Genomic DNA, 27067 nt, shown 5'->3' on the forward strand with positions numbered 1-27067 from the left:
GCAAAAAACGAGATAACATTTTCAGTTTCATTATTATTATGAGATAAAGGAGTACAGAGGGGACCTTGTGTGTGGAGGGGAGTACTGGCCATTTCCATTCCACACAAGGACTTGAATGTTGCACCAGAGGTCTTTGGGTCTCGTCATGTCCAGGTCTTTGCACCTTCATGTTGCAGTTTATTGGAGAATGTATTTCTAGGTGCACTCTGCCATGAATAAGGCTAAACCAAACAGTAGTTTAAGAGAAAAACTAAAAAGTTATTTTTAATATAAGGGGTGGTCAGAGGTTGGCCTTCGCTGTAACATATGTGCTTGCAGTGCGCCTCTTCAGATTTCTGTAAGGTGCTTAGGTTTTGGCCTAGGTGGATCATCCAGATGCTTGGTGCAGAACCAAGGATCTCCTTATGTGCACACCAGAAATGAGGTTCCTGGACACTTACAGCAATTCTGGAATGCAGGTATTTTAGGGTTATCTGACTCACTACATGGAGAGTAGGCTTTCACCTCCCTTTAATTTGGTTATGTTTATAAGAGGGGTCTCTCTGTTTCTCGTTCCGGAGCTTGGCTGTACGTTTACAGCCTGCCACCAAGATGAGGTACTTATAATTCTGTGTTTCATGACAAGGAGTTCTCTGTGTTTAGTTTAGGCTTGGATGGAAGGATGTTTCATTAGTCTGTGTAGGAAGTTGCTGCATTCATGCTTGTGTTTTTCTTTTCCTTTCCAAAATTCCAAACAGTTGTACGTAATCTTTAAAGCCAAATAAATGGAAAAGTAGTAAGTGCTATCTGTGAATGGACCAAACTTATGCATAATTCCTGGTAGGGCTAATAACAGTGTTCAGCTATTAAGGGAGCAAATCATTTCCATTCTGTCGTACTGCAGGAAGACATCTGCTGGTTACAACCTCACCAGCCTGTTTGTAGGCTCTGAGGGGACTCTAGGTTTTATAACCAAAGCAACTTTGCGCCTGTACGGAGTCCCTGAAGCCACTGTTTCCGCTGTGTGTGCGTTCCCCAGTATCCAAGCTGCAGTGGACAGCACGGTACAGATCCTGCAGTGTGGAATTCCCATTGCTAGAATTGGTGAGTTGTGTTGATCCCTATTTTTATTTATACATGACTGGGTATCCTGGGAAGCTGTAGTTCATTTCGTAAATTCACCCACATCTTGTACGGACTACAACCAATATCCGTGTCCACAAATGTACACTCTTCAACATCTGGCATTTTGTACAATCCTATGGTCCAGCTGTCACCTGTACAGTCCATGTTACTGTCCTCTGTGCTACATTATTCCGCCAGGCCTTGCACATAGAATAGAATGAACAATAAGATCCTTCTCCTGACCCATAACGCAATCATTGGTCCAACCTACATGTCCTCATTAAATCCTCACTTGTCTCCACATATCTCCCATCTCTTCCTCACTAACTTTAGCCAAACAGACAGAATCCACTCTGTAGCCTCTGTTACATGAGACTTTTTCCTGGAATTCCAAATGTTAAGCACTCCCCAAGATTCATCTTTTAAGAGGCTTATTGATCCTACAACAAGAACAATAAGAGAATTATCCTTTTTTCATACACAATCCTCCCATATTTACTGCATTAAGACTAACACTTATTCCAGGTTTATGGACCATGTTTATAAACTGAGATAACAAGGCATGAAGGTGATATGGATTCTTAGTGCAAATGGGGGTTATCTGCAAAATGAGCTGATGGGGTCTGGAGGAATGTCTGTGCACTTGGGGCAGCCATGGGATGTCTGTGCAGGTAAATAGAGTGGGCACAAGGCCCCTCCCTAATGGCACAACTGAAAATTTTGCTGGAAGGAAAAATCAGGGGCAGAGTACACAGCAGCAGAGGACGGGTAACAGAGAGAATATGTTTTACTGTGCTTTGGCAGATGTAACTTATATGTCTGTATATTTCTGGGTGTTTGTGTGTAAGTGGGGCATGTTTTATGGTTGGTGTGAGAGTGTTGGTGGTCTAGGTGTTTAATTGAGGACTGTGTTGTCATTGGTGTATATGGGGGTCTGTCTTGTGATTGGTGTATGTGGGGGGTCTGTCTTGTGATTGGTGTATGTGTGGGTCTGTCTTGTGATTGGTGTATGTGGGGGTCTGTCTTGTGATTGGTGTAGGTGGGGTCTGTCTTGTGATTGGTGTAGGTGGGGTCTGTCTTGTGATTGGTGTATGTGGGGGTCTGTCTTGTGATTGGTGTATGTGTGGGTCTGTCTTGTGATTGGTGTATGTGGGGGTCTGTCTTGTGATTGGTGTATGTGGGGGTCTGTCTTGTGATTGGTGTATGTGGGGGTCTGTCTTGTGATTGGTGTATGTGGGGGTCTGTCTTGTGATTGGTGTATGTGGGGGTCTGTCTTGTGATTGGTGTATGTGGGGGTCTGTCTTGTGATTGGTGTATGTGGGGGTCTGTCTTGTGATTGGTGTAGGTGGGGGTCTGTCTTGTGATTGGTGTAGGTGGGGTCTGTCTTGTGATTGGTGTATGTGGGGTCTGTGTTGTCATTGGTGTATGTGGGGTCTGTCTTGTGATTGATGTAGGAGGGGTCTGTGTTGTCATTGGTGTATGTGGGGTCTGTCTTGTGATTGGTGTATGTGGGGTCTGTGTTGTCATTGGTGTATGTGGGGTCTGTCTTGTGATTGATGTAGGAGGGGTCTGTGTTGTCATTGGTGTATGTGGGGTCTGTCTTGTGATTGGTGTATGTGGGGTCTGTGTTGTCATTGGTGTATGTGGGGTCTGTCTTGTGATTGATGTAGGAGGGGTCTGTGTTGTCATTGGTGTATGTGGGGTCTGTCTTGTGATTGGTGTATGTGGGGTCTGTGTTGTGATTGGGTGGATTTTGGTGCTCTTTAGTCTGATTAATGTTTGTTGTGTGATTTGATGTGATCACTGTCAGAGCTGCAGGGAAGAATCTGTTTGCCTTTTTATACCTCAAATTTTTCATATCAGTGTGTTTGACTGTCAGTGCCGTAGGCGACCCTCTCGGGTCTTGTGTCTTAGTCTGATTAATACTGTATTCTGCAAAAGAAAAATAATCAATTCAAGAATCGGTTAAGTAGGAAATATATGTTGCTATGAGTCTACAAGATGGACATAAATTGGAGGAAGTTAGGTAATAATTTTGATGGTCATTGGTTGTATTGTGTGACCCATCATTCATGACCATGGTAGTCATGAAGAACAATTAATTGTCCTATGATTATTTTGTCATGTGGAGGCCCCAGTCACTACCTGTTCAGAGAAGTGTTAGCCCAGAAGCCTCATTGTGGAGACCCAGTATGTGGGGCCAGAGGTGGACCAGAGCTTACAGGTGTCCTAGTTCAGGGAGGGGTTTCACACTGCACTACTGGTCCATGCATATGGGGAGCAGTGCTACAATCAGTAACAGAGGAAACCAATAACACAGGAAGAAAGAGACCACACAGGGGTGTGTATGTATCTATGTATCTATCTATGTATCTATCTATGTATCTATCTATGTATCTATCTATCTATCTATCTATGTATCTATCTATGTATCTATCTATGTATCTATCTATGTATCTATCTATGTATCTATCTATGTATCTATCTATCTATCTATCTATCTATCTATGTATCTATCTATGTATCTATCTATGTATCTATCTATGTATCTATGTATCTATCTATGTATCTATCTATCTATCTATCTATCTATCTATCTATCTATCAATGTATCTATCTATCTATGTATCTAGCTATCTATCTATCTATCTATCTATCTATCTATCTATCTATCTATCTATCAATGTATCTATCTATCTATGTATCTATCTATGTATCTATCTATGTATCTATCTATCTATCTATCTATCAATGTATCTAGCTATCTATCTATCTATCTATGTATCTATCTATGTATCTATCTATGTATCTATCTATGTATCTATCTATGTATCTATGTATCTATGTATCTATCTATGTATGTATGTATCTATCTATGTATCTATCTATCTATCTATCTATCTATCTATCTATCTATCTATCTATCTATCTATCTATCTATGTATCTATCTATGTATCTATGTATCTATCTATCTATCTATGTATCTATCTATCTATCTATGTATCTATCTATCTATCTATCTATCTATCTAAGTATCTATGTATCTATCTATGTATATATGTATGCATCTATCTATGTATGTATATATGTATGTATGTATCTATCTATGTATCTATCTATGTATCTATCTATCTATCTATGTATCTATGTATCTATCTATGTATATATGTATGCATCTATCTATGTATGTATATATGTATGTATGTATCTATCTATCTATGTATCTATCTATCTATCTATCTATCTATCTATCTATGTATCTATCTATCTATCTATCTATCTATCTATCTATCTATCTATCTATCTAAGTATCTATGTATCTATCTATGTATATATGTATGCATCTATCTATGTATGTATCTATCTATCTATCTATCTATCTATCTATGTATCTATCTATCTATCTATCTATCTATCTATCTATCTATCTATGTATCTATGTATCTATCTATCTATCATGTAGTATGTGCTTAGGAGCTATACTGTCTCAATGCTTATTAGTACATTCTATTAGGCAAGTTGTTTCCCCTCAACCTGTTATACAGTTTATTACAGGACCAGGTGGGTGTCCCAGTCTCACAGCTCACACTTTGTTTTTCCATCAGATTGTGAGAATAGGGAGCTCACAGAACTGCATCAGTGCAAATCCATAACACAGCCATCTTTTTAGTAAGATCGGCTTATTCCCAACATGCTTCACACTGCTGCACTGAAATAAACCGTTGAGCAATATTTTTCTGAGCAGTAGTCAGAGTGCCCCTGATGTAGATGCCATTCCCTGCCTGTGGACAAGTCAGTATTGCTTAGCATAGGTGTTGTGAGCTGAAGAAGCCACTGATATCCTGAGAGTCTAGACTGACACTCACATGTCCTACTCACTAACACTCACATGTCCTACTCACTCACACTCACATGTCCTTCTCACTCACACTCACATGTCCTTCTCACTCACACTCACATGTCCTACTCACTCACAATCACATGTCCTACTCACTCACACTCACATGTCCTTCTCACTCACACTCACATGTCCCATTAGAGCGCAGGCTTATTTTTTCACATGACCTACTAGACTGACACTTGTGACAGGATGGACCGCCTATGCCACCCTGTCCGTTGCTGCTGGAGGACAGCTGAGCTTGCCTTGCCAATACCTCCTTTCTTTATCCCAAATTGTGTCCCTCTAACTGCAGTAGAAGGTGCCTGCTGGCACCACTAGGCTCCTTCACCGGTGCCTAGAACCGCTTCCTTCTGGTTAACTCTCGCTGCTAGTGTACCCCCTCGCTGAGCACCTGGGCTGGTACCCCTGACCTCTTCCTTTAGATCAGGATTGCTGTGGATGGTTCCCCCCGGCCTATCACATTGGCCAGAGCTGCAGGTAGCGGGCAGAACGTTGGTACTGGATGCACCAATAGCAGAACAGCGGATAACAAATTAGATTGGTCTAATCTGTAGGTCACAGAAATTACAGTAGGTAAGTAGTCGTCAAAGCAGGATCTTGAAGCAATTATGTATATTAGCTCAAGTAGTCCTAATAAGGACAGTTACACCTGCCACTTTGTGCCACTAGTGATCTTCTCAGCAGTTACAGATGGTATGATGATACATTACATGGTCAAACAGAGCTCCTTTTATACAGATTTACACACAGTAATCAGGGGGTAGCTCAGCCCCAAGATCCGCCCAGGCACTGTAACGTCTCAGATCACATTACATAATCTGACATCAGGATATAATCTAATGTTGCATCTAACACAGTTTAGCTTTCACGCCAACCTGATTTCCTCAAATTTGCTGTCTATATTGTTAGGAGGTTAACAAGACATGTACACAGGTAAGGACCCGCTGCCCGGCCTTCAGGACAAAGCTGGTGTTTGTCACTTGTGGGATGAAAATAATTAATTAACTTAATTTAGGATTTCCTTTCCTCTTTTCTTGCACAAACACATTTCCTTCACCATGGCTACAGTACATTCCCAATACACAAATATAACACAGTATCAAAATCAGTACATTTGCAATTATATAAATTGGCACACTGGGCTAATAATTAAAATATATTTATACAATAAGCTATTTATAAGTGATCCAGGCACAACACTCACTCATGTCCTACTCACTCACACTCACATGTCCTACTCACTCACACTCACATGTCCTACTCACTCACACTCACATGTCCTACTCAGTGCTGCACATGCACCTATCTGGGCTTTGTGAGTCTTCTTGTCTAACTCTGCAAATTATTCAAAATTATAAATGTCATTTGGTTTACCGTTATTTGTTCACATTTGAAATTGTGCATGTTTGTTTACTGTGTACATTTTATTTTTACATTATTTTTATTTATGAAATTATAATTTAAGACAAAACAATAAATTGTAAGTCAAATTACATATCTAAATGTATACCATGATATGAGAAGGTTTACATCATTCTGCATTAAAGTCTGCAGAAGTGTTTGTTAGTTTCCAAGTCTTTATAGCCACACGCGCTCGTTATCATTCCTTCTACATTCATACATTTCTTAGTTCTTTAAAATGCCATTTCCCTAAACAACTGATTTGTACTTTGATATTCACTTGTTTTTGGGCAGAGTTTTTAGACGATGTCATGGTCGATGCATGTAATAAATATAATGACCTGAATTATCCTGTATTACCGACTCTCTTCCTGGAGTTCCATGGTAGCGAGAATGACGTAAAGGAACAAGTGCAACAGACAGGTAGGTACATGTGTGTATGTGCTGACATACATATATACATACACACATATATACACACACATATATACATACACACATATATACATACACACATGCACCCACACACATATATACACACACACACACACACACACATATATACACACACACACACACACACACATGCACCCACACACATATATACATACACACATGCACCCACACACATATATACATACACTTTTGGTCTGATGATAGTGACTCATTGGTCACATGGCAGATTTTGATGCAGAGCATATTATCAAGGTCGCCTGCATTGACGACTAGCGTTAGTAAATTTTGTGGGGACCTCAACCTAATTTTTTACCCCCACTATGACTGAAGTCCCACAGTGTTGGTGGGTAAACCACCAATGTCCCCACAAGTATAGGAATACAAGTACACACACACAAACACATCATGTATTTGTTTGCCATCATCTGACCCGACCGATTGAAGAGATGCTGCCCCATCTAAATGGTGCATTGTTCATTTTAGACTGAGTAAAATTTCATCTGGGGTCATGTTGCCCAAGAGCTTCCAAAAGCCACCATTGATGTCAGGTGGAACAGGCTGAGCTAAGGCACACACAGACTGGACTTCTTGGCAGGTTTGGGTTTGTTGGCCCTGGTTTAGCCTGCATGTCTTCATGTGCCGCAACAGGTATTTTCTTGGAAACAAGCCTTAGCAAGCTGTAGAGTTCATAAAGCATTCAGCAACCATCGTTTTGTCTGGAATCACAATACCTGTCGTTATCACATCAGAGTTGTGTGCAAAGCTGCCTCTATTCTTTCTTGGGAAGTTTCATGGCCCCGGCTCCTTCAGTCTCATTACAGTGAACATGCTCCATGCACTGGGCTATTTTTGATAGGGGCTTCTCACAGTATAGGCAGTAATGTTTTTGCCATCACTGTTGTTTGGATACAACATCATCTTTCCGGCCTTCTGTGTTTAAAACACTGCTGCCATCAGGTTGAGAATCATTGTGCATAGAACACGTCTCTGCGCACCTTCACTTACTGCTGGTGTCTGAACCACAAGGACCAGGGACTGACTCATCTCCTTTGCTCTCCAGGCTATAGATGGGGACACCACTGAGCTGTGTCATCATTTCCCACTGTCCCCATTTTCCTTTTGGCAGGAGAAAGACTTGACCGTGTCTTACCCCTGCAAATAAAAGAAAAATGTTGGCCGGCGCTCAGAAACAAACAGAATTTAAAAATCACTGTGTCAGCATAAACATAAAGGAGAATTTTGTGCACAATATAGCTATATTGGGGTTAAGCTCACCTGCCGGACGTCAAGGCATCTCCTGTAGGTGAGTCCCTAAGCTAGTGATACAAATTTACATTCAGGGTGTTCTTACCCCTGTTATGTGTAGGGCAGGAAAGCTACAATCTCTTTCACTTTCGGCGTGTGTAGAACATACATAAGACCTGCTGTTCCTTCAACGGGGGGTGGAGTGCACACACTTTCCCCTCCATACACCAGATTATGATGCCGAGTATACCAGCATTTACTAGCATTAGTAAGTTTCATGGGGACCTCATTTTTTATCCCCACTGTGACTGAGGTCCCCACAGTGTTGGTGTGTACACACACACACTTGTTTTTATTGCATTGTGAGGACCCATGTCTAGAACATGGCGCATAGGGACACCCTTCCCTAATGCCCTGCCAACAGAACAATCATATGGGTATGTGTAGGAGCGGTTTGTCACCAGAGTTACTTGAGACTTACACTTTGACTACGGACATGGGCTGCATTGTGAAGAAAGTGACATGGTGGAGGTTACAGTACTGGATAACCAATGCACATCGTTGCACCAAGTTTGATCCCTCTTTAAAGCTGTTAAGCAATTCTTTATGTAGAATTTCACCCCCGACCAGTTCCGATCTTGCAGTGCTGATGGTTCAGCCATGAGGCATGTGACACGATCACACTTTTCGGGCACCTGACATGTTTGGATAAACTTCATCATGTGCCTCTCCGCAGCTTGGATCTCCTCTCTGTCCCAGGTTTTTCTCTGCACTTCTTTACAACTTGAAAAGAAATAGAGCAGTCCATTACGACTCTGCAAAATACAGAGAAAGCAAAGTACTGTTGCCTAATGAAACTGTGTGCTACACCGACCTGTGGAAGCCTTGGCTGGGCACTGCTCCCGTGTTCCTACACCACCTCTCTTCTAAAGTGGAAGTGTCAACCGAACGCTTGATCACTTATCCCTCTCTCACAGGGGATTGCTCATCATCTGACCTGTCGTTCTGTATCTGGACCAGTTCTGAAAAGAAACAGATATTTAAATGACTGAGGTAAAAGTCAAAAGCTACATCAGACACCAGATTTACAACTTACCGTCCAGATCAATGCGCATCTCATCCAAATTCTTGCCTTTGCGTTCAGCCAGTCTGCCACTCTTAAGAGCCACAAACAGTTTTCTGATCTTGGCAAGTTGGAAAGTACCTTCTGGCAGGCGGTAATACTGCCAGTGAACCTTTTTGTCGTGCACAAGGAAGTGATCCAGTCCTGTGTCGTTTAGGTTGAGGACCTTTGAGAGAGTGGCAATGTGCTGTGGAAGCTTTGTGGAGTTATTTGGCCTCACTCTCAGGAAATAGTCATATGCAGTCGGAGCCTCTGAAGTGTAACAAGGCAGCTGGTCTGACAAACGTAGAAAATCCACATTCTTCATGGTTCTCTGCGAGAAGTTCCATTGTGCTCTGCATGGCTGGTGTTAGCTGGATGGGGACTTTTCTGCCCCGTTTTCCCCAGATTTCAATACGAGTGAAGTGCCGGCAGAACTTCTTCTCAACCTCGGAAAGTGCTAGGGCCACATCTTCCTCGAAGTCTGAAGTATCTCTTGAGGAGAACGAAGTCAACAACATCTTGGAAATTTCCCCTTCCCTTTTTCCATTGAACAAGATCAGCTGTGCCAGGGTGACTTTTGCAAGCAGTGCCCAGTTGTGTATATATATAGTCACAAGATCACACACACACACACACACACACACACACACACACACACACACACACACGCACACACACACCCTGTGTTCTTACAGTGGGACATAGCACCCAGGGTCTTCTGTTTGTTTATTTTATAGAGGAAATAACACAACTAGTTGGAGGATCAGACTTTACTTGGGCAAGAGACCAGGAGGAGAGGAATAAGCTGTGGACAGCCAGGCACAATGCATGGTACGCTGCATTAGCTCTACGTCCAGGATGCAGGGTTAGTTGTGTTTTGTGTAATAAAGCACTGTCTGCATATAATATTAGTGACACTTCTTGTGTGTCATGTTTCTCTGACGTGTAATAATGACCTTGTGACAGGACATGTGGAAGAGATAAGTCACACACACAACAGCCCAAATTTTGGTCCATCAGACCAAGATGTTTTTTATTTTACAAAGATAACGGCATAGTTGGTTTACACAAATTTGTTACTAACCCTAAAACATCAGCTGGGCATGTCCGCTGCCAGACACGGCTTACACAGGCAGTTGGCATAGGGGCCTGATTCAATAGGGCATTGTGAGTGCAACTCAAGCTCTGTATTCTACGCACATATTTATCATCAAGCCATGGATCTCAATATCCGTGTGCGCAGAGCTGCTGTAGTACACAGGCGCTGCGGGTACATATGTACCTGTCAAATAAATTGTGCGGCCCTGTGCTGAAAGGACTCTTCCTACACCCCTGGGGCGGTGGGTGTAGGGTAACAAAGTATAGAAAGAGAAAGTAAAAAACTCAATTTTACTTTGTGGAACTACAAGTCCCAGCCATCCCGGGCTGCCATTAAAAGTCTGGGCATGCTGGTGCTTGTATAACTACATGCACCAGCATACCCATGGCAACCAGGGCATGCTGGCACTTGGAGAACCACAAGTACCAGCATGCCCTGACACCCAGAGCTCGCTGAGCCATGTAGTTCCACAAAGTAAAATTAAACAAAAACACACAACCCTCGTTAAAACCACATTACTTTATTACAAATAATAAAACACCTAAAATAAATAGCAACACCCTTGTTATAACCACATATATTTATTAAAAATAATAAAACCCTATATTCGGCTTGGCAACATATAAAACCCTTAACAACGACCGCACTATAGACTTCTATGGAAGACCGTCCTCCGCAGAATGAAATATAAACAGACACGAGGTCTATGTATACTGTAGGGGGATTCTCATGACAGCTGGATCCTGCTGGAATATTATGGGGTCATTTTGACATGAACATTTTTTTCACATTTGGAATATTTTTTTGAGGTTTTCTTTCTGTGGTTGGACGTTAACAGGACCTTTGAAAGATTATGGTTTTTGTTATGTTTTTTTTTTCAAATGGAGTAAAAAGCTTATGAGATTGAATCTCTTACAGATGAAGACATCAGATGGTAAGTATATGGGGGTTTTATTATTTTTAATAAAGTAATGTGGTTTTAACGATGGTTGTGAGTTGTTTTTAAATGTTACTTTGTGGCACTACATTGCACTACAGTGTGGTTTCCAGGTGCCAGCATGCCCTGGTTGCCATGGGTATGCTGGTGCTTGTAGTTCTACAAACACCAACATGCCCAGACTGTTAATGGCAGCCTGGGACTTGTAGTATTTTTACAAAGTAAAATAGTGTTTTTTACTTTCTCTTTCTATACCTTGTTACCCTACACCCACCGCCCCAGGGGTGTAGGAAGAGCCCTAGTGCTTTCAGCACAGGGCTGGGTCTCCCTAGAGGTGGGGCTGCACAATTTATTTGTGGACCCCACAAATAATCCAGCCCCGTGCTGAACAGCCTGAGGTTGGTTGGCATTATGGCAGGGAGATCCCCTGCCGCCTGTCCCCCTGCTATGGTGCCAACAACCCCAGCAGGTTGGCTTGTGCTGGTTTCTGTGAAATCGGGGGGGACCTAATGATTTTGCGGAGACCAGCAGTAGTCTGGCAGCACTAAGGTTTAGGAGGGGGTGATCCTACACTTCTTTTTTTTTTTTTTTAAATCTATTTTTTACACAGAAAAGAGCTGGCGGGTTGATTGGCTGTAACGCCGGCTAACTTAGACTAGCCTCAGAGCTGGAGCAAGAGATACGGCAGAAAGACAGGGTTACTTCCATGGCTGTAGAGCTGACAGTCAACTACTCCACTGTTGTTAATGTAATACCAGGTCCTCACTGTGAGACGTCCTCTCCTCATAGTCCCAGGTCATGCGCCGCCACAAATTAGCGAAGAGCTAGTGAGGTGCCCCATAAATACATCCAGAATGTATCCACCCTGAATCTTTCCCTGCAGCATAGCTCCCAGCTGCCTGGGCTTAGCCATAAAACAGCGATTGTCCTTCTAGCAACTTGGCAAAACATCCTTAGTAGCCCGATAGCCAATGTATATATATATTAGACATATTATCCATGGATCACTATAGGAATAGTTCTCCTTTGTTGCTTGCTAATCCTTGGGTTATACATCCAGTTTATTAGTAGTAAAGTGGTTCATTATCTGGGAGTAGAAGCACGGTGGCCCATGTACAAGCCCAAGCAATACAACTCTGACTAATGCTAGGTCACCTGTTCCTTCACTAGATCCTTTCTGGGAGTACTAGATTAGTATAAATTACTCTTCTGATAACCACACCTGTGAGCATCCTACATCAGAAAAGCCAGTGCCTAATATATTTTCTGCATTTACAGTAATATACACAAGGCACAAGATGGAATGTATTGAATTAGTTATTTCTTCCCACGGTCGTGACCTTGCTGAGTAGTAGCTAATTTTTTTTTGCCTTAATAGAAATTCAGGAAACAATTAAAAATCTAATCATGTCATTTGTAGAGGAGAGATGGGACACAGAGGTGATATGGCAGAAATCTATAATGGTATTATGATGGACCTGTCACCTACACACGGCGGAGGCACTGCCTAATATTCATAGGATGCTGGTTCCTAGTGTCATAGGAAATCCTGTAAGGTATATTCAGTATAACTGGTTACCTACTTTTATTAGTAGGTCAAGTGATCACAAGGCGATATTCTCATGTGCTGCCTCTTACCAGTACAGTTCTGAACTAGAGTACAAGTATGTGTCTGACACCGCCCTACCAGAGACCAGGAAGGCGGCATTTAAACATAAGGTGATTTCTAGAATAAGAGTGATTTCTAGAATTGCTCTCGTACTGCCGAACGCCACTGGAGAAAATCTCGCTCCCTGGCTGATTTCCTCCACTTCAAGTTTATCCTCTCCTCCTACAGCTCTGCCCTCTCGCTCGCTAAGCAATCCTTCTTTAAATCCCTCATCTCCTCCCAGTCCTCCAACCCCCGCCGCCTCTTCGCTACCTTTAACACTCTCCTGTCTCCCCCACCTCCCCCCCTCCCTTCCTCCTTATCTGCCACTGACTTCACCTCCTTTTTCTCCTCTAAAATCGCGGCCATCAGACTTGAAATCTCCTCCTCCACCCACTCTTCCGCCACCCCCCCTCTCGCCCTTCCTCCCCCCTCCACTCTTCCCCCCCTCTCCCCCCAGCCACCAACTCCTTCCGCCCCACCTCGGGTGAGGAAGTCCACTCTCTCATTTCTTCTTCCCCCCCTTCTACCTGCCCCCAGGACCCCATCCCTTCTCACCTTCTTCGCTCCCTTTCCACCTCCACCTGCTCCCACCTCGCTCACCTCTTTAATCTGTCCCTCTCCACCGGCATCTTCCCCTCGGCCTTTAAACATGCTCTCGTCTCACCCATTCTCAAGAAACCCAATCTTGACCCCACCTCACTCTCTAATTACCGCCCCATTTCCCTTCTCCCATTTGCCTCCAAAATGGGAGAAGGGAAAGGGTCTGCAACCGTCTCTCCACCTACCTCTCTGAACACTCCCTCCTTGACCCTCTCTAATCAGGCTTCCGCCCCCTCCATTCCACTGAAACTGCCCTGGCTCAAGTTACGAACGATCTCCTCTCGGCTAAAGCCATGGGCCACTACTCCCTCCTGATTCTCCTCGACCTCTCAGCGGCCTTTGACACCATTGACCACCCCCTCCTGCTTCACACCCTTCAGTCCATTGGCCTCTCCGGTACCGTCCTCTCCTGGTTCACCTCTTACGTTGCCGACCGTTCCTTCTCTGTTTCCACCTCTGATTCTCTCTCCCCTTCTTCCTCCCTTCCAGTCGGGGTCCCTCAGGGCTCTGTCCTTGGACCCTTACTATTCTCACTATACACCTCTTCTCTGGGGGCACTCATCAGCTCCTTCGGCCTCAAGTACCACCTTTATGCTGATGACACTCAACTCTACCTTTCCTCTCCTGATCTCTCTCCCTCCCTTCTTTCCAGGGTATCCGCATGCCTCTCTGCCATCTCCTCCTGGATATCCTCTAGATTTCTTAAACTCAATCTTGCTAAAACTGAACTCATTGTCTTTCCTCCCTCTCGTACCTCCTTCCCCTCTGACCTCTCCATCACTGTTGACAACTCATCTATCTCCCCTGTTCCCCAACTCCGCTGCCTAGGTTTCATCCTCGACTCCTCTCTCTCCTTTGCCCCTCACATTCACTCTCTCGCCAAATCCTGCCGTTTCCAGCTTCGCAACATTGCCCGCATTCGGCCCTTCCTCTCCCAGGATGCCACCAAATCTCGTCCACTCTCTGATTATCTCCAGCTTGGGCTACTGCAACCTTCTCCTTATCGGCCTCCCCCTCTCTCATCTCGCTCCCCTTAGATCTGTACTTAACGCTGCTGCTAGGCTTATTTTCCTCTCTCGCCGTTCCACCTCTGTATCCCCACTCTACCAAGCCCTTCACTGGCTCCCCTTCCCCTACAGAATCCTTTTCAAGCTCCTCACTCTGACTTACAAGGCCCTCGCCAACTCCACTGCTCCCTACATCTCTAACCTTATCTCTATTCACACTCCCTCCCGCTCACTGCGATCGTCCAACGATCGTCGCCTCTCTTCCCCTCTGATTACCTCCTCTCACGCACGTATCCAAGACTTATCCCGCGCCGCTCCCCTCCATTGGAACAAGCTCCCCCGCTCCATCAGACCTTTCCCTAATCTGTCCTCTTTCAAACGAACATTAAAAACCCACCTTTTACTTAAAGCCTTCCAGTCTCATGCCTAAACTCCCACCGGTCGGCTACCTCTCTTTCTCATCCCTTCTTCCCTTCTCCCCCTTCCTCCCGTCTCTCCGTCTCATCCATGTGTCTGTCTGTCTTCCCCTCCCTTTAGATTGTTCGCTCCTTTGAGCAGGGCTCTCCTACCTTCTGTTTCCATCACTTTTAACTGCGCTCTCCAGCTACTCAGCTCACCTCCTCTCAGTCCCTCTGCCCTCTGTCTCCTCTCGCTTCTCTCCGCTCCCCTCAGTGACTCTCAACCTGTCATCCGTGCCCACCCTCTTGGGCCATAGTTACCTGCCTATACTCACTTTTCCCCTCCCTCCCTCTCTTTCATGCTGTGCCTGAGCCCCCAGAGTTATAGTGCTTACTGTTACTTGTACTGTGCTGTTTCACCTTGTACTGTGCCATTGTTTGTCCTTGTACGGCGCTACGGATACTTTGTGGCGCCCTATAAATAAAAATTAATAATAATAATAATAATAATAATAATAATAATAATAAAATAAGAGGCCATTCTGTGAAATCGGAGAGAAGGAGACTAAGGGGGAGTTCATGCCTCCAGAATAGTCCATGGAGACTCTCTGAGCAGTGTCCGGCTTGAAATCTCCGCTCATTTTCCCTGGCATCACATAGTGGTTCGCAGAATAGATTCCATATAATAATAATGTGCGCTGCCGGACTTGATAGTAATGATGGCATTGAATTAAGAGGTAACATAATGAAGCATGTTTCTACAGAAAGGGTGATAGATTCATTGAACTTGTCACCAGAAGAGGTGGTAGGTGTCTCATACATAACGCATGGGACAAACATAAGGCTATTCTGAGAATGTGTTAGTTAAGAATACTAAAGCTCTTCACCACTGTCCATTTGTTTCTCCGTCCACCCTCATCACCCATCTACTTTGAAATTTACTTTAAAGACAAAATTGACACTATTCACCTCAAAATCTCCTCTCATCAGATCCACCCTGCCAACCTCAGTTCCTTCTGTCCTGTAACAGTCTGAGATCCTCAATCTCCTCTCTTTCTCTTTACTCACAACCTGCCCCCTTAACCCAATGCCCTCCAACTTCCTCCACTCCCTTTCCCCCCAGTGTATTCCCTTCCTTCTTCAAATGTGCTCTTATTTCCCCTATTCTAAATAAACCCTCTCTGGACCTTTCCTCTCTCTCCTACTACTGCCCCATTTCTCTGCTCCTGTAGGGATTCTCACACACTTGCTCCTGATGATAACTGTCAGATAACTATTCACAATGACAGCTATAAACACCTTCTCTCAATTTCTATTATCAGCACTCTGCTAAGAACAGCAATCCAGGTAGTCACATCACCTGGAGTACTGCACAGCTTTCCCTACTCTGCAATCAGCCCTTCAGTGAAAAGGTCAAGTCAATCTGAACAATGCATCTTTCCTGTCTGTAGCCTTTATAAAGTCCCTCAGTTCTACCAAACCTTTGTAGGAGCAATGTTTTGTTTTGGATCTCTCTGCTTGTTTTGTTGTACCGTACATCACGATTCTACCTTCTCCAATCCTTAGATTTTGGCTTCATCTATCACTACCTTCTGCAGTCCCTTGACTTCAGCTTATAGTTCTCTCAGCCAAGTGGTTCTTTCCTGGGAGCTGGCTGCACCATGTCAGGTCCCCTTTGCTTCCAAAATTCTTGAAAAGCTTGTCTTCAAATATCTGATCAACTTTCTCTCTACACACTCTCTGATTGACCAACTTCATTAAGGCTTCTGCCCCCTTCACTCTACCGAAACTGTCCTAAACAAAGTCACCAAAGACCTACTATCATGTAAGTCAAAGCACCACCTCTCCCTTCTCATACTCCTTGATCTTTCTGCTGCTTTTCGACACTCATGATCATACATACTAATGCTGAAGTTAGTAAAACCTTGGTCTTCTCACTAATGATTTTCCATCTTAACTACTGTAACCTTCTTCTCATTGGCCTTAATTTCACCTGTCTTTCTCCATTTACAATCAATCTTTAATCCTACGACTAATCTTCCTCTCCCAGTACTCCTTATCTGTTACCCCACTATGTAAATTCATTCCCAAACTCCCCATTTTATCCAAGAATCAGTTCATGTTGTTCACCCTCAACTACAAGGCTTTTACTTATGCTTCGCTTCCATATACCTCTTTAACGAGATTCACCACTCCACTCCACCTCAGACCTTCAACCCATTTCCCCTCTTATAACCTCTTCACACTCCTGTCTCCAAGATTTCTCTCTTGGAGCGTCACTTCTCTGGAACTTCTTACCTTACTCTACGAGACTCTCCCTCATTATTCCCCCTGCCCCCTAAGCCCTCATGCCCCCTCCTTCTACTTTCTCCATCCACCACATCCATGTGTGTCCTATTTGCACCTACGGTCTCATTATTCTCCTTCTAGAATTTTAAGCTTTCCTGAGCAGGGTCCTTTCTGCCTTCTGTTTCATATCTGGCCAATTTGATTAACCCTGATGTCATATCTTAAGCTGAATCTTCTGCTGTTTGTTCACTCACCCTCCTGGAATTCCGGTATTCATGCGAGCTGTAATTGTTAGCTCATGACTATTCAAATATGTGTTGGTATGCTCAATTGTATTCATGTATCTGATATGTTTAATGTCTTCATATATGTCATATCTGTACGATGATTGTCAGGCATAACAGATTCTATGCTGCTCTATAATTAATGATGATGATAAAGCAACTCATAAAATAAAAACATGACGACAAACATATGTATTGGATTGGTGAATTAAATGGCTGTTTGTGTGTTATAGGGGTATTCAACAGATGTGTGTGTCCCCATATCTAAACTTCCCCAAATCATAGTGGAGACAAAGGACGACCTCATAAAGTCCCAGCTCACAGGTGAGACCCTGCCCTCACATATAGAAAAAACATTTTTTATTAAATCTCTTTGTTTGTAAAAAATTTCAAGTAACATAAGAACATAAAACAGGTTGGCATTGTAAAATGTTATACAGTTGAGGTACATTTAACAGTAACTAGGGCGACAAACCAGACCAACGTCTGAGGGAAATATTCCCAACGCGGTCCAGTGATCCTATGCAACAAAGAGCCACGAAAGGGCTTCAATACATAATTCTATATCTCACAGTGTATATTATCGCATGATTTATCAATGCATAAAAACTCTACATCATCCATGTGTGTTATGATGACACGTTTAGGAGACTTTACTGGATGTTTTCCTGTAAGTACTTTGAGTATTATAACAGCTACTGAGGGTCATTCCTGCATATATAATGTGAGGGTAGGTTGCTTCTAAATAGAAATATATATATGTGTGTGTGTAATATAAATATATATATATATATATATATATATATATATATATATATATATATATATATATATAATGTGTGTTTCACTTTATGGTTCCATAAGGTCAAAGTGAAAGCTATGTACAACTCAGTAGTGAAATGATATAAGTAGTGAACTACCCCATAGAGCGCAGGTAATGATATGACCTCACCAGGATGATGTAATCAGCAATGTCCGTCAGTGTAACCTGACATGTCAGCTGCTGTTAGATGTAGGTTACACTGAATCTATCAATATTGGCAAAATGGGAAACCTACCAAGGCTCCCTAGTAAAAAAAATAAAGTGAAATATATGTAAAGTTGTTTTTAAGCTCTATTAGTAAATACCTTACTTAGCATTCACATTGAGCATCTCTTTATTCAGAAATATCATGGGGCTTGTGTCTCTCACTAAATATATAGATTGAGTGGCTTTAATCTCACACTGTCGCATACATCGAGTGTGTCTCATACTATATACATTGCAGGTCCTATAGCCGGACATGTTGGCGATGGAAACTTTCACTGTATTATGGTGCTAGATCTGAGTGACAAGGACGAAGTGCAGAGAGTGAAACAGTTCACGGACAGACTGGCCAGGTAAATCTCGATTTCTATCTTACGCTGGTTTTACCTAAACAGAAAATGTATACAGCACCCCTAGAGGCCATGAGAAGGTACCGTTGTCAATCATTGTGATGTCACAGATTTAGGTTATTCTGATATCACTTATTTCTATACCATGCGTCACACTCACTGCAAATTCCTTGTGATGTAAGTGCTATCATCCTTATGTCGTGTATATCATGTTATCATTTGTGATGCAATTAGTAGTAAAAGAAAAAAAAACATCCAGTTCTGGTCAACATTATTGGCACCTTCATTTTGTTTGTATAACCTGTACAATTTTATCAGAAATTAATGAAAATGTACCAATTTTGTATGATCAAAATATTTTAATAGGGTTAAAAAAAAGTTAAAAGTTTAAAAGTTATGAACCCAAATAACATGTTGTAATGTGAAAGACAAAATCTAAACTATGACCTGAACAGTATTAAGGGCACCCTTCCTTAGTATTTGGTTGGCAACAATGATTCCCTCCAAACATTTCTTGCAGTCTATAAGCTTCTTGCACCTGTCTGTTGCTAGTTTCTCCCATTCTTCCATTACAATTTGTTGAAGCTCTTGAATGTTTGAGGATTCCTTTCCCCAATGGCAGATTTCAGCTCTCCAAAGATTTTAAATTGAATTGAGATCAGGACACATTGCTGGCCCGTTTTCCCTTCTCAACCATTCTCTTGTGCTTTTGGATATGTGTTTTGGGTCTTTATCGGGCTGGGGGACCCATGTTCTTTGACCTAAACCTAGTTTTCTTTCACTGGGTAGCACATTTCGCTCCAAAATACCTTGGTAATCCTCCGATTTCATGACCTAGGGAAACCCCCAAACCTGAATTATTAGATATTCCCTCAATGTTCATCTCTGAGATTTCATGGAGAAGAACTCCGGTGTTTCTCCTAAATACTTTTAATATTAAAAACTGTCACTCTTGGAACCACCTCTGAGAATGTCTCCATCTGTCAGAGACATCACAGACCTGTGACTACACAACACAGCTTTTAAAGATCCCACCTCCATCAGTGCCTGGAGTGAGGCTCCGGGAGCGTTGGGAACACACTGGCGCTTCTGCTCTCGTCGGCCCGTGCACATTGCAAGCGGCACCACAATTCCTTTAGGACCAGCAACAGATATTTCCCTCTAGAATGTCACAGATAGACCCTCTCTACCTCCTCCTCCTCTTGTAAAGGGTTCTCTTTGTTTTAAGTGGTGTCTTGTGCTATAGTTTGTTATCTAGCGCCAATATTTATTTGTATTATGTTCTGTGTGTGTATTGCTCACTGCTTGGTGGTGCCTCATAAATAAATAAATGTGCTGATGATATTTATTTACCTGCACTTAACACATCCCATGGACTTCACTGTTCTCACAATCACAAATTGGAGACCTTCACTTTCTTATGTCTGCAAACCCTCTACATCCTCCCCTGGTGAGTCCGTTTGTGTCTCTTCATATCACCCAATTGAGGCATAAGATCACTCCACACTCTCTTTATATCGTGGATCTTGTGACTCTAGCTCACTGGAACTAGTGACTGTTGCCAGCTCTTCCATCTGACATCACAAGAGGGCTCCAAGGCACTATTTGAATTCTCAGCCCTTTTTATCCTGTATTTGTATTTAACCTTCTCTGGTTTAATCGACAGATAAGATACCTTTATTACTTTGTCCAGGTTATTTATACTGCAGTTTTTTTGTTGTTAAGTGACTTATTTTTGTACACAGTGTAAGGCGGCCGTACTAACTGCAGAAATAACTCTTCACTGACCCCTTTCTATCTCCAGATCAAATGCAGGAATTAACTTCAATTTTTCTATCTTTTTCTGTACCCCTTGCAATTGTCTCTACATCAATATGCAGGAGCGGGGCAGAGGGGCACATGCCCCCCTGGGCCGGACCAAAAAAAAATCTATTTTGGGCTGGTCCTTAGTGTTTATTACTTGGCGGCTGCCCCTCCTCCGGGACCAGACACCTTCTTTTATTGGCCACGGATCCTTAAGATTTGACCCCCTCCCTTCCACTAGTGTGGCCTGGCCTCCTATTGATGTCACACGGGACGCGCACCATGTGTGAAGAGGAACATATGGCAGCGCGGCTGGAATAAGGTAAGTGCCGGCGGAGACTGGGAGGTGGTATATTAGTGTATAGTGTCTGTCAGCGTACAGTGTTTATCAGTTACATTGTGTGTTAGGGGACCAGTACTTGGCGTGTGTGTGTGTGTGTGGACCAGTACACAGTGTGTGTGTGAGGGGACCAGTACATGGTGTGTGTTGTGTGTGGGGACCAGTACATGGTGTGTGTGTGTGTGTGGGGACCAGTACATGGTGTGTGTGTGTGTGTGTGAGAGGACCAGTACATGGTGTGTGTGTGTGTGAGGGGACCAGTACATGGTGTGTGTGTGTGAGGGGACCAGTACATGGTGTGTGTGTGTGAGGGGACCAGTACATGGTGTGTGTGTGTGTGTGTGTGTGTGGAGCAGTACTTGGTGTGTGAGGGGACCAGTACATGGGGTGTGTGTGTGTGTGTGTGTGAGGGGACCAGTACATGGGGTGTGTGTGTGTGTGTGTGTGTGAGGGGACCAGTACATGGGGGTGTGTGAGGGGACCAGTACATGGGGGTGTGTGTGTGTGTGTGTGAGGGGACCAGTACATGGGGGGTGTGTGTGTGTGTGTGTGTGTGTGTGTGTGGGGACCAGTACATGGTGTGTGTGTGTGTGTGTGGAGCAGTACTTGGTGTGTGAGGGGACCAGTACATGGTGTGTGTGTGTGTGTGGAGCAGTACTTGGTGTGTGAGGGGACCAGTACATGGGGTGTGTGTGTGTGTGTGTGTGAGGGGACCAGTACATGGGGTGTGTGTGTGTGTGTGTGAGGGGACCAGTACATGGGGGTGTGTGTGTGTGTGTGTGAGGGGACCAGTACATGGGGTGTGTGTGTGTGTGTGTGTGAGGGGACCAGTACATGGGGTGTGTGTGTGTGAGGGGACCAGTACATGGGGGTGTGTGTGTGTGTGTGTGAGGGGACCAGTACATGGGGTGTGTGTGTGTGTGTGTGTGTGTGAGGGGACCAGTACATGGGGTGTGTGTGTGTGTGTGTGTGTGTGTGTGAGGGGACCAGTACATGGTGGTGTGTGAGGGGACCAGTACATGGGGGGGGTGTGAAGGGACCAGTACATGGGGGGTGTGTGAAGGGACTGTCCCGTCTCCCCGGGAGCCGGCGCCTGTGTCCGCTGATCCCTCTGCCCAAAGCCCTTCTTTTCCCTACTTACCTGGATCCACGCTGCTGCACCATCCAGCGCTGTCTGTCTCCTTCTATCGTCCGGCGCCACTGGTTCTGCGCATGCGCAGAACTGTCTGGTCCTTTTCTGTGCTTGCACTGCCCTCTATTGGCTGACTAATTGGAACTGCACTATATCTACCCTCACTAATCAGAACTCAATGCTGGTTCTTTCAGTCAGTCCCTGACTCTAGTATTGGATACAGCTCCTGTGTTTTTGCTATTCTACAACTTCCCAAGCTGCTATCTCTCCGGGAGAACCACCTCTAGGTGGCTACGCTACCGAAGTTCCGATAGCCTTTCCAAGTGGCAACTTTATTCTATTTCTGCAAACCAGCTCCCGAGTGACTACGTTGCAGAACAACCCTGCTATTCCCACTCCCAAGTGGCAACGCTGCCGAACGTTCCGGCTTATCGCCATGATCAAGTGGCAAGACTATTCCTAACTGATTCTACGCTCCTTCTGTTGTGGTTCACTGGGAACTTCCTTAGGGGACCGCGACCTGCAAGTGGAAGCCGCAAAAGCCCATATTTCCTTGCGGGAAATCACTGGTGAACACCTTTCACTTGTTAGACTCCGCGCCCCTAGCGAGAGTAACGCCAATCCCGGGTGAACTACCAGGATCCGGTTGAAACCCCTCTGGTAACGTGACACTAAGAACCAGCCATAATGTCAGATCCTGATAGAGAACCTTCCGCCAAAGATATACTTCAACACTTGGTTGGAAGAGTGGAGCGCCAAGATGCAGTTCTGATGCAACTTTTACAATGTCTGCAAACTCTGGCTACCCGTTTAGACGCACTACAGATGGCTCCGCCTCAGCCGGCTGTTCAACCTCAACCACAAGCAGCTGTGGGTCCTCCTGCAGCCGCTTCCTCTCTGCGTTTGCCTACTCCCTCCAAATTCGATGGGGACCCTAACTCTTGCCGTGGTTTTTTAAATCAGTGCTCCATCCAATTCGAGTTATTACCTCAGAATTTTCCTACCTCCAGGTCAAAAGTGGCTTACATGGTCTCACTCCTATCCGGCCAAGCCCTAGCATGGGTCTCTCCTCTTTGGGAGCATAATGATGAACTCAACGATGTCACAGCCTTCACCTCAGCATTTCAGAGGATTTTTGATGAACCAGGACGAGTGTCATCTGCTGCTACAAGCATCCTAAGACTCCGTCAAAATTCTCGTTCTGTGGCTCAATACGTTATTGAGTTTTGGACTCTATCCTCCGAACTCCAGTGGAATGATGATGCACTTGTCGCTGCCTTTTGGCAAGGGCTGTCAGAGAAAATCAAGGATGCCCTTTCGTCTCAAGAATTACCTCCCACTTTAGATGCCCTAATTTCTCTCCGGGTAGATCTTCGGCTTCGGGAGAGATCGTCCGAGAAAGACCTTCCTAGACGTTCTACCCTCCGTTTAGCTCCTCGCTTTCAACCGCCCACGTCTACGGATGAGCCTATGCAACTGGGACGCTCCCGTTTAACTCCGGATGAAAGGGAGAGAAGGATGAAAAATAAATTATGCCTATATTGTGGAGATTCTGGTCACCTCTTGGCTTCTTGCACCCGGCGTTCGGGAAACGACAGACCCTAGCCTGTACGGGAGAGTACAGTCTAGGTACTCTTACTTCCTCTCCAACTTCTTTTCCAGACCTAGCCTGTTCATTTCCTGTCACCTTACATCTACTTTCAGGGCCCAGGTCGTCCAAGGCCAGCTGGGAACTTTATGTCACAATCGCTAGTAACACAACTTGCGCTGCCCACTGTTTCACTGAAGAGGCCCATGGCCACTACTGGCATCGATGGTTCCCGTCTCCCTAATGGCAGTATTCTTAGACGAACCAAACCTATCTCCATGCAAGTTGGGGCCCTCCACTGGGAAAAAATTTCCTTTCTCGTCCTCCCGCTGACCATCAGCCCTATCATCCTTGGATTACCATGGCTCCATCTACATTCACCCCATCTGGATTGGCCTTCATCACAAATCACCGCGTGGGGCCCAGCATGCTCTCACCAATGCCTGACACCGGTCAAGCCTCTCAGCTTCACGCAAATTCCTTTGGAACCCACTACTGTCATCTTACCGCACCAGTACTCTTCATTTTTGGATGTCTTCTCTAAAGCCTCCTCCGAGCATCTACCACCACACCGACCTTGGGACTGTCCCATCGATCTCCTTCCGGGGAAAACTCCTCCTCGAGGCCGAGTCTATCCGCTCTCACTACCCGAGACAGAGGCTACTACACGTTACATCAAGGAAAATCTACAACGTGGTTTCATTAGACCTTCCTCCTCACCTGCCGGAGCCGGGTTTTTCTTTGTGAAAAAAAAAGATGGAGCTCTCCGTCCTTGCATCGACTACAGAGGCTTGAACACCATCACTATTAAAAACCGCTACCCTATTCCTTTGATCACCGAGCTCTTCGATCGCATTAAGGGTGCGAGGATCTTCACTAAACTCGACCTCCGCGGAGCATACAACCTGATTCGGATTCGCTCTGGGGATGAGTGGAAGACGGCTTTTAATACACGGGACGGCCATTACGAATACCTAGTAATGCCGTTTGGCCTATGCAACGCTCCTGCCGTTTTTCAAAGCTTTATTAATGAAATCTTCCATGATCTACTATATTCCTACGTAGTGGTATATCTAGACGACATCCTAATTTTCTCCAGAGACCTTTCCTTTCATCGCCTACATGTGGCTGAGGTTCTTTCCAGATTACGCCATCGGGGACAAAGAACTTCTGGCCATGAAGTTGGCCCTAAGTGAGTGGCGCTACCTTGTGGAGGGGGCTCGTCATCCAGTTACGATCTTCACGGATCATAAAAACCTACTCTATCTCCAGACAGCCCAATGCCTGAATCCACGTCAAGCCCGCTGGTCGCTTTTCTTTACCCGATTTTGATCTGCGGGTCACTTTCAAACCCGGAATCAAAAATAAAAAGGCGGATGCATTATCTCGGGCTTTCCTAGGAAGCTTGGGATCAGACACCTTGCCGGAACGCCCTATATTGGATTCTAAGGGGGGTATTCAATTGTTTGTTTTAATGCGCTAAAACCCAAAAAAACGAGCGCTCTAAAAAAACCTTCATATTATACGGTAATTTTGCGCGCGTAAACAGTTAATACGGTACTTACTCGCTGCCAGCGGGCTGAATTTCAGCTCGCTGCTCAGGGAGCTGCGAGATGAAATTTAGCGAGTAATTACCTTATTAACGGTAATATTTTTATAGCGCTCGTTTTTTGGGGTTTAGCGCGTTAAAACAAACAATTGAATACCCCCCTAAATGTCTAAAATTATTTTCAACTTCCCCAACTCCTATTCCCCCTCAGGGGAAAACATTTGTTCCTCCTCACTTACGGAAGAGTCTCCTACGCTGGTCCCATGCTTCACGATTTGCAGGTCATCTTGGCTCCCGTAAGATGTCAGAATTACTCTCTCGACAGTACTGGTGGCCCAATTTCCACTCCGAAGTTAAAGATTTTGTGGCTGCCTGTCCTACCTGTGCTCAAAACAAAACCCTCCGCCAAGTCCCACAGGGGCTACTCCATCCTCTTCCACTACCTACCAAACCATGGACCCATATTAGCATGGATTTCATCACTGACTTACCTCCAGCTAATAAATTCAATACCATCTGGGTCATTGTGGACCGCTTCTCTAAAATGGCACACTTCGTTCCACTCATCGGTCTTCTGTCCTCAGTATGTCTGGCTCAACATTTCATAAAGGAAATATTCCGATTACATGGCTGTCCCGCTGAAATTGTCTCGGATCGTGGGGTACAATTTGTCTCGAAATTCTGGAGGTCCCTTTGTCATCTTCTGGGTATCCGTCTGAAATTCTATTTCGCGTATCATCCCCAAACCAACAGCCAGATGGAAAGGGTAAATCAAGATCTTGAAACGTTTCTCAGGATATTTTCCTCAGCCAACCAGAGTAACTGGGTGGATTTATTACTCTGGGCGGAATTTGTTCACAACAATTCCTTTCACAAATCCACATCAACCACTGCCTTCTCCGTGGTATTTGGGGCTCATCCTCGTATGCCAAAATTTTCAGACCTCCCTCCCACCCAAGTGCCAGCAGCTAACACCCTTCGACAGGACTTTCTATCCATCTGGTCTCGAGTTCGGAAGGCTCTTAAGAAATCCTCTACTCGCTACAAGTTAGCGGCAGATAAGAAATGCAGAGCTGTTCCTCTTTTGAAAGTTGGCGACAAGGTGTGGTTATCTACAAAGAATATTCGTCTTAAAGTGCCCTGTATGAAAATGGCTCCTCGCTACATTGGTCCTTATAGGATCATTCAAGTAATCAGTCCTGTTTGTTTTAAGTTACGGCTACCATCCACTCTGCGTATTGCTAATGCCTTTCATATTTCCCTATTAAGACCACTCATCATTAATCGATTCACTGTTCCTGTTACATCTACTACTCCTCTTTCCCTCCAACAAACTGACAAATTCGAGATCAGCCATATTCTGGATTCCAAGAGTTCTAGAGGAACAATCAAGTATTTAGTGGATTGGAAGGGGTACGGTCCCGAGGAGCGCTCCTGGGTGCGGGCTGCAGACATTAGTGCTCCTACTTTGTTGAAAAGATTCCACTCCAGATTTCCGAAGAAACCAGGTCCTAGGTGTTCAGTGTCCACCTCTAAAGGGGGAGGTACAGTCTCCCCGGGAGCCGGCGCCTGTGTCCGCTGATCCCTCTGCCCAAAGCCCTTCTTTTCCCTACTTACCTGGATCCACGCTGCTGCACCATCCAGCGCTGTCTGTCTCCTTCTTCCGTCCGGCGCCACTGGTTCTGCGCATGCGCAGAACTGTCTGGTCCTTTTCTGTGCTTGCACTGCCCTCTATTGGCTGACTAATTGGAACTGCACTATATCTACCCTCACTAATCAGAACTCAATGCTGGTTCTTTC

At 44.5% G+C, this 27067-nt stretch overlaps 1 protein-coding gene across 2 annotated transcripts in view; it reads left to right on the plus strand.

Moving 5' to 3' along the window:
* LDHD (lactate dehydrogenase D) overlaps positions 1-27067 on the plus strand; it is a 70528-nt gene that overhangs the window by 38627 nt on the left and 4834 nt on the right. For both annotated transcript variants that reach the window (XM_075189475.1, XM_075189473.1), the window contains exons 7-11: positions 884-1083; positions 6702-6830; positions 9951-10078; positions 17712-17802; positions 18747-18858. In XM_075189475.1, the coding sequence (XP_075045576.1) occupies positions 884-1083; positions 6702-6830; positions 9951-10078; positions 17712-17802; positions 18747-18858 (660 nt within the window). The remainder of the gene's footprint in view (positions 1-883; positions 1084-6701; positions 6831-9950; positions 10079-17711; positions 17803-18746; positions 18859-27067) is intronic.

This window comes from Mixophyes fleayi, chromosome 10, assembly GCF_038048845.1.
Source record: "Mixophyes fleayi isolate aMixFle1 chromosome 10, aMixFle1.hap1, whole genome shotgun sequence".
In the NCBI taxonomy this organism is placed as follows: Eukaryota; Metazoa; Chordata; class Amphibia; order Anura; family Limnodynastidae; genus Mixophyes; species Mixophyes fleayi.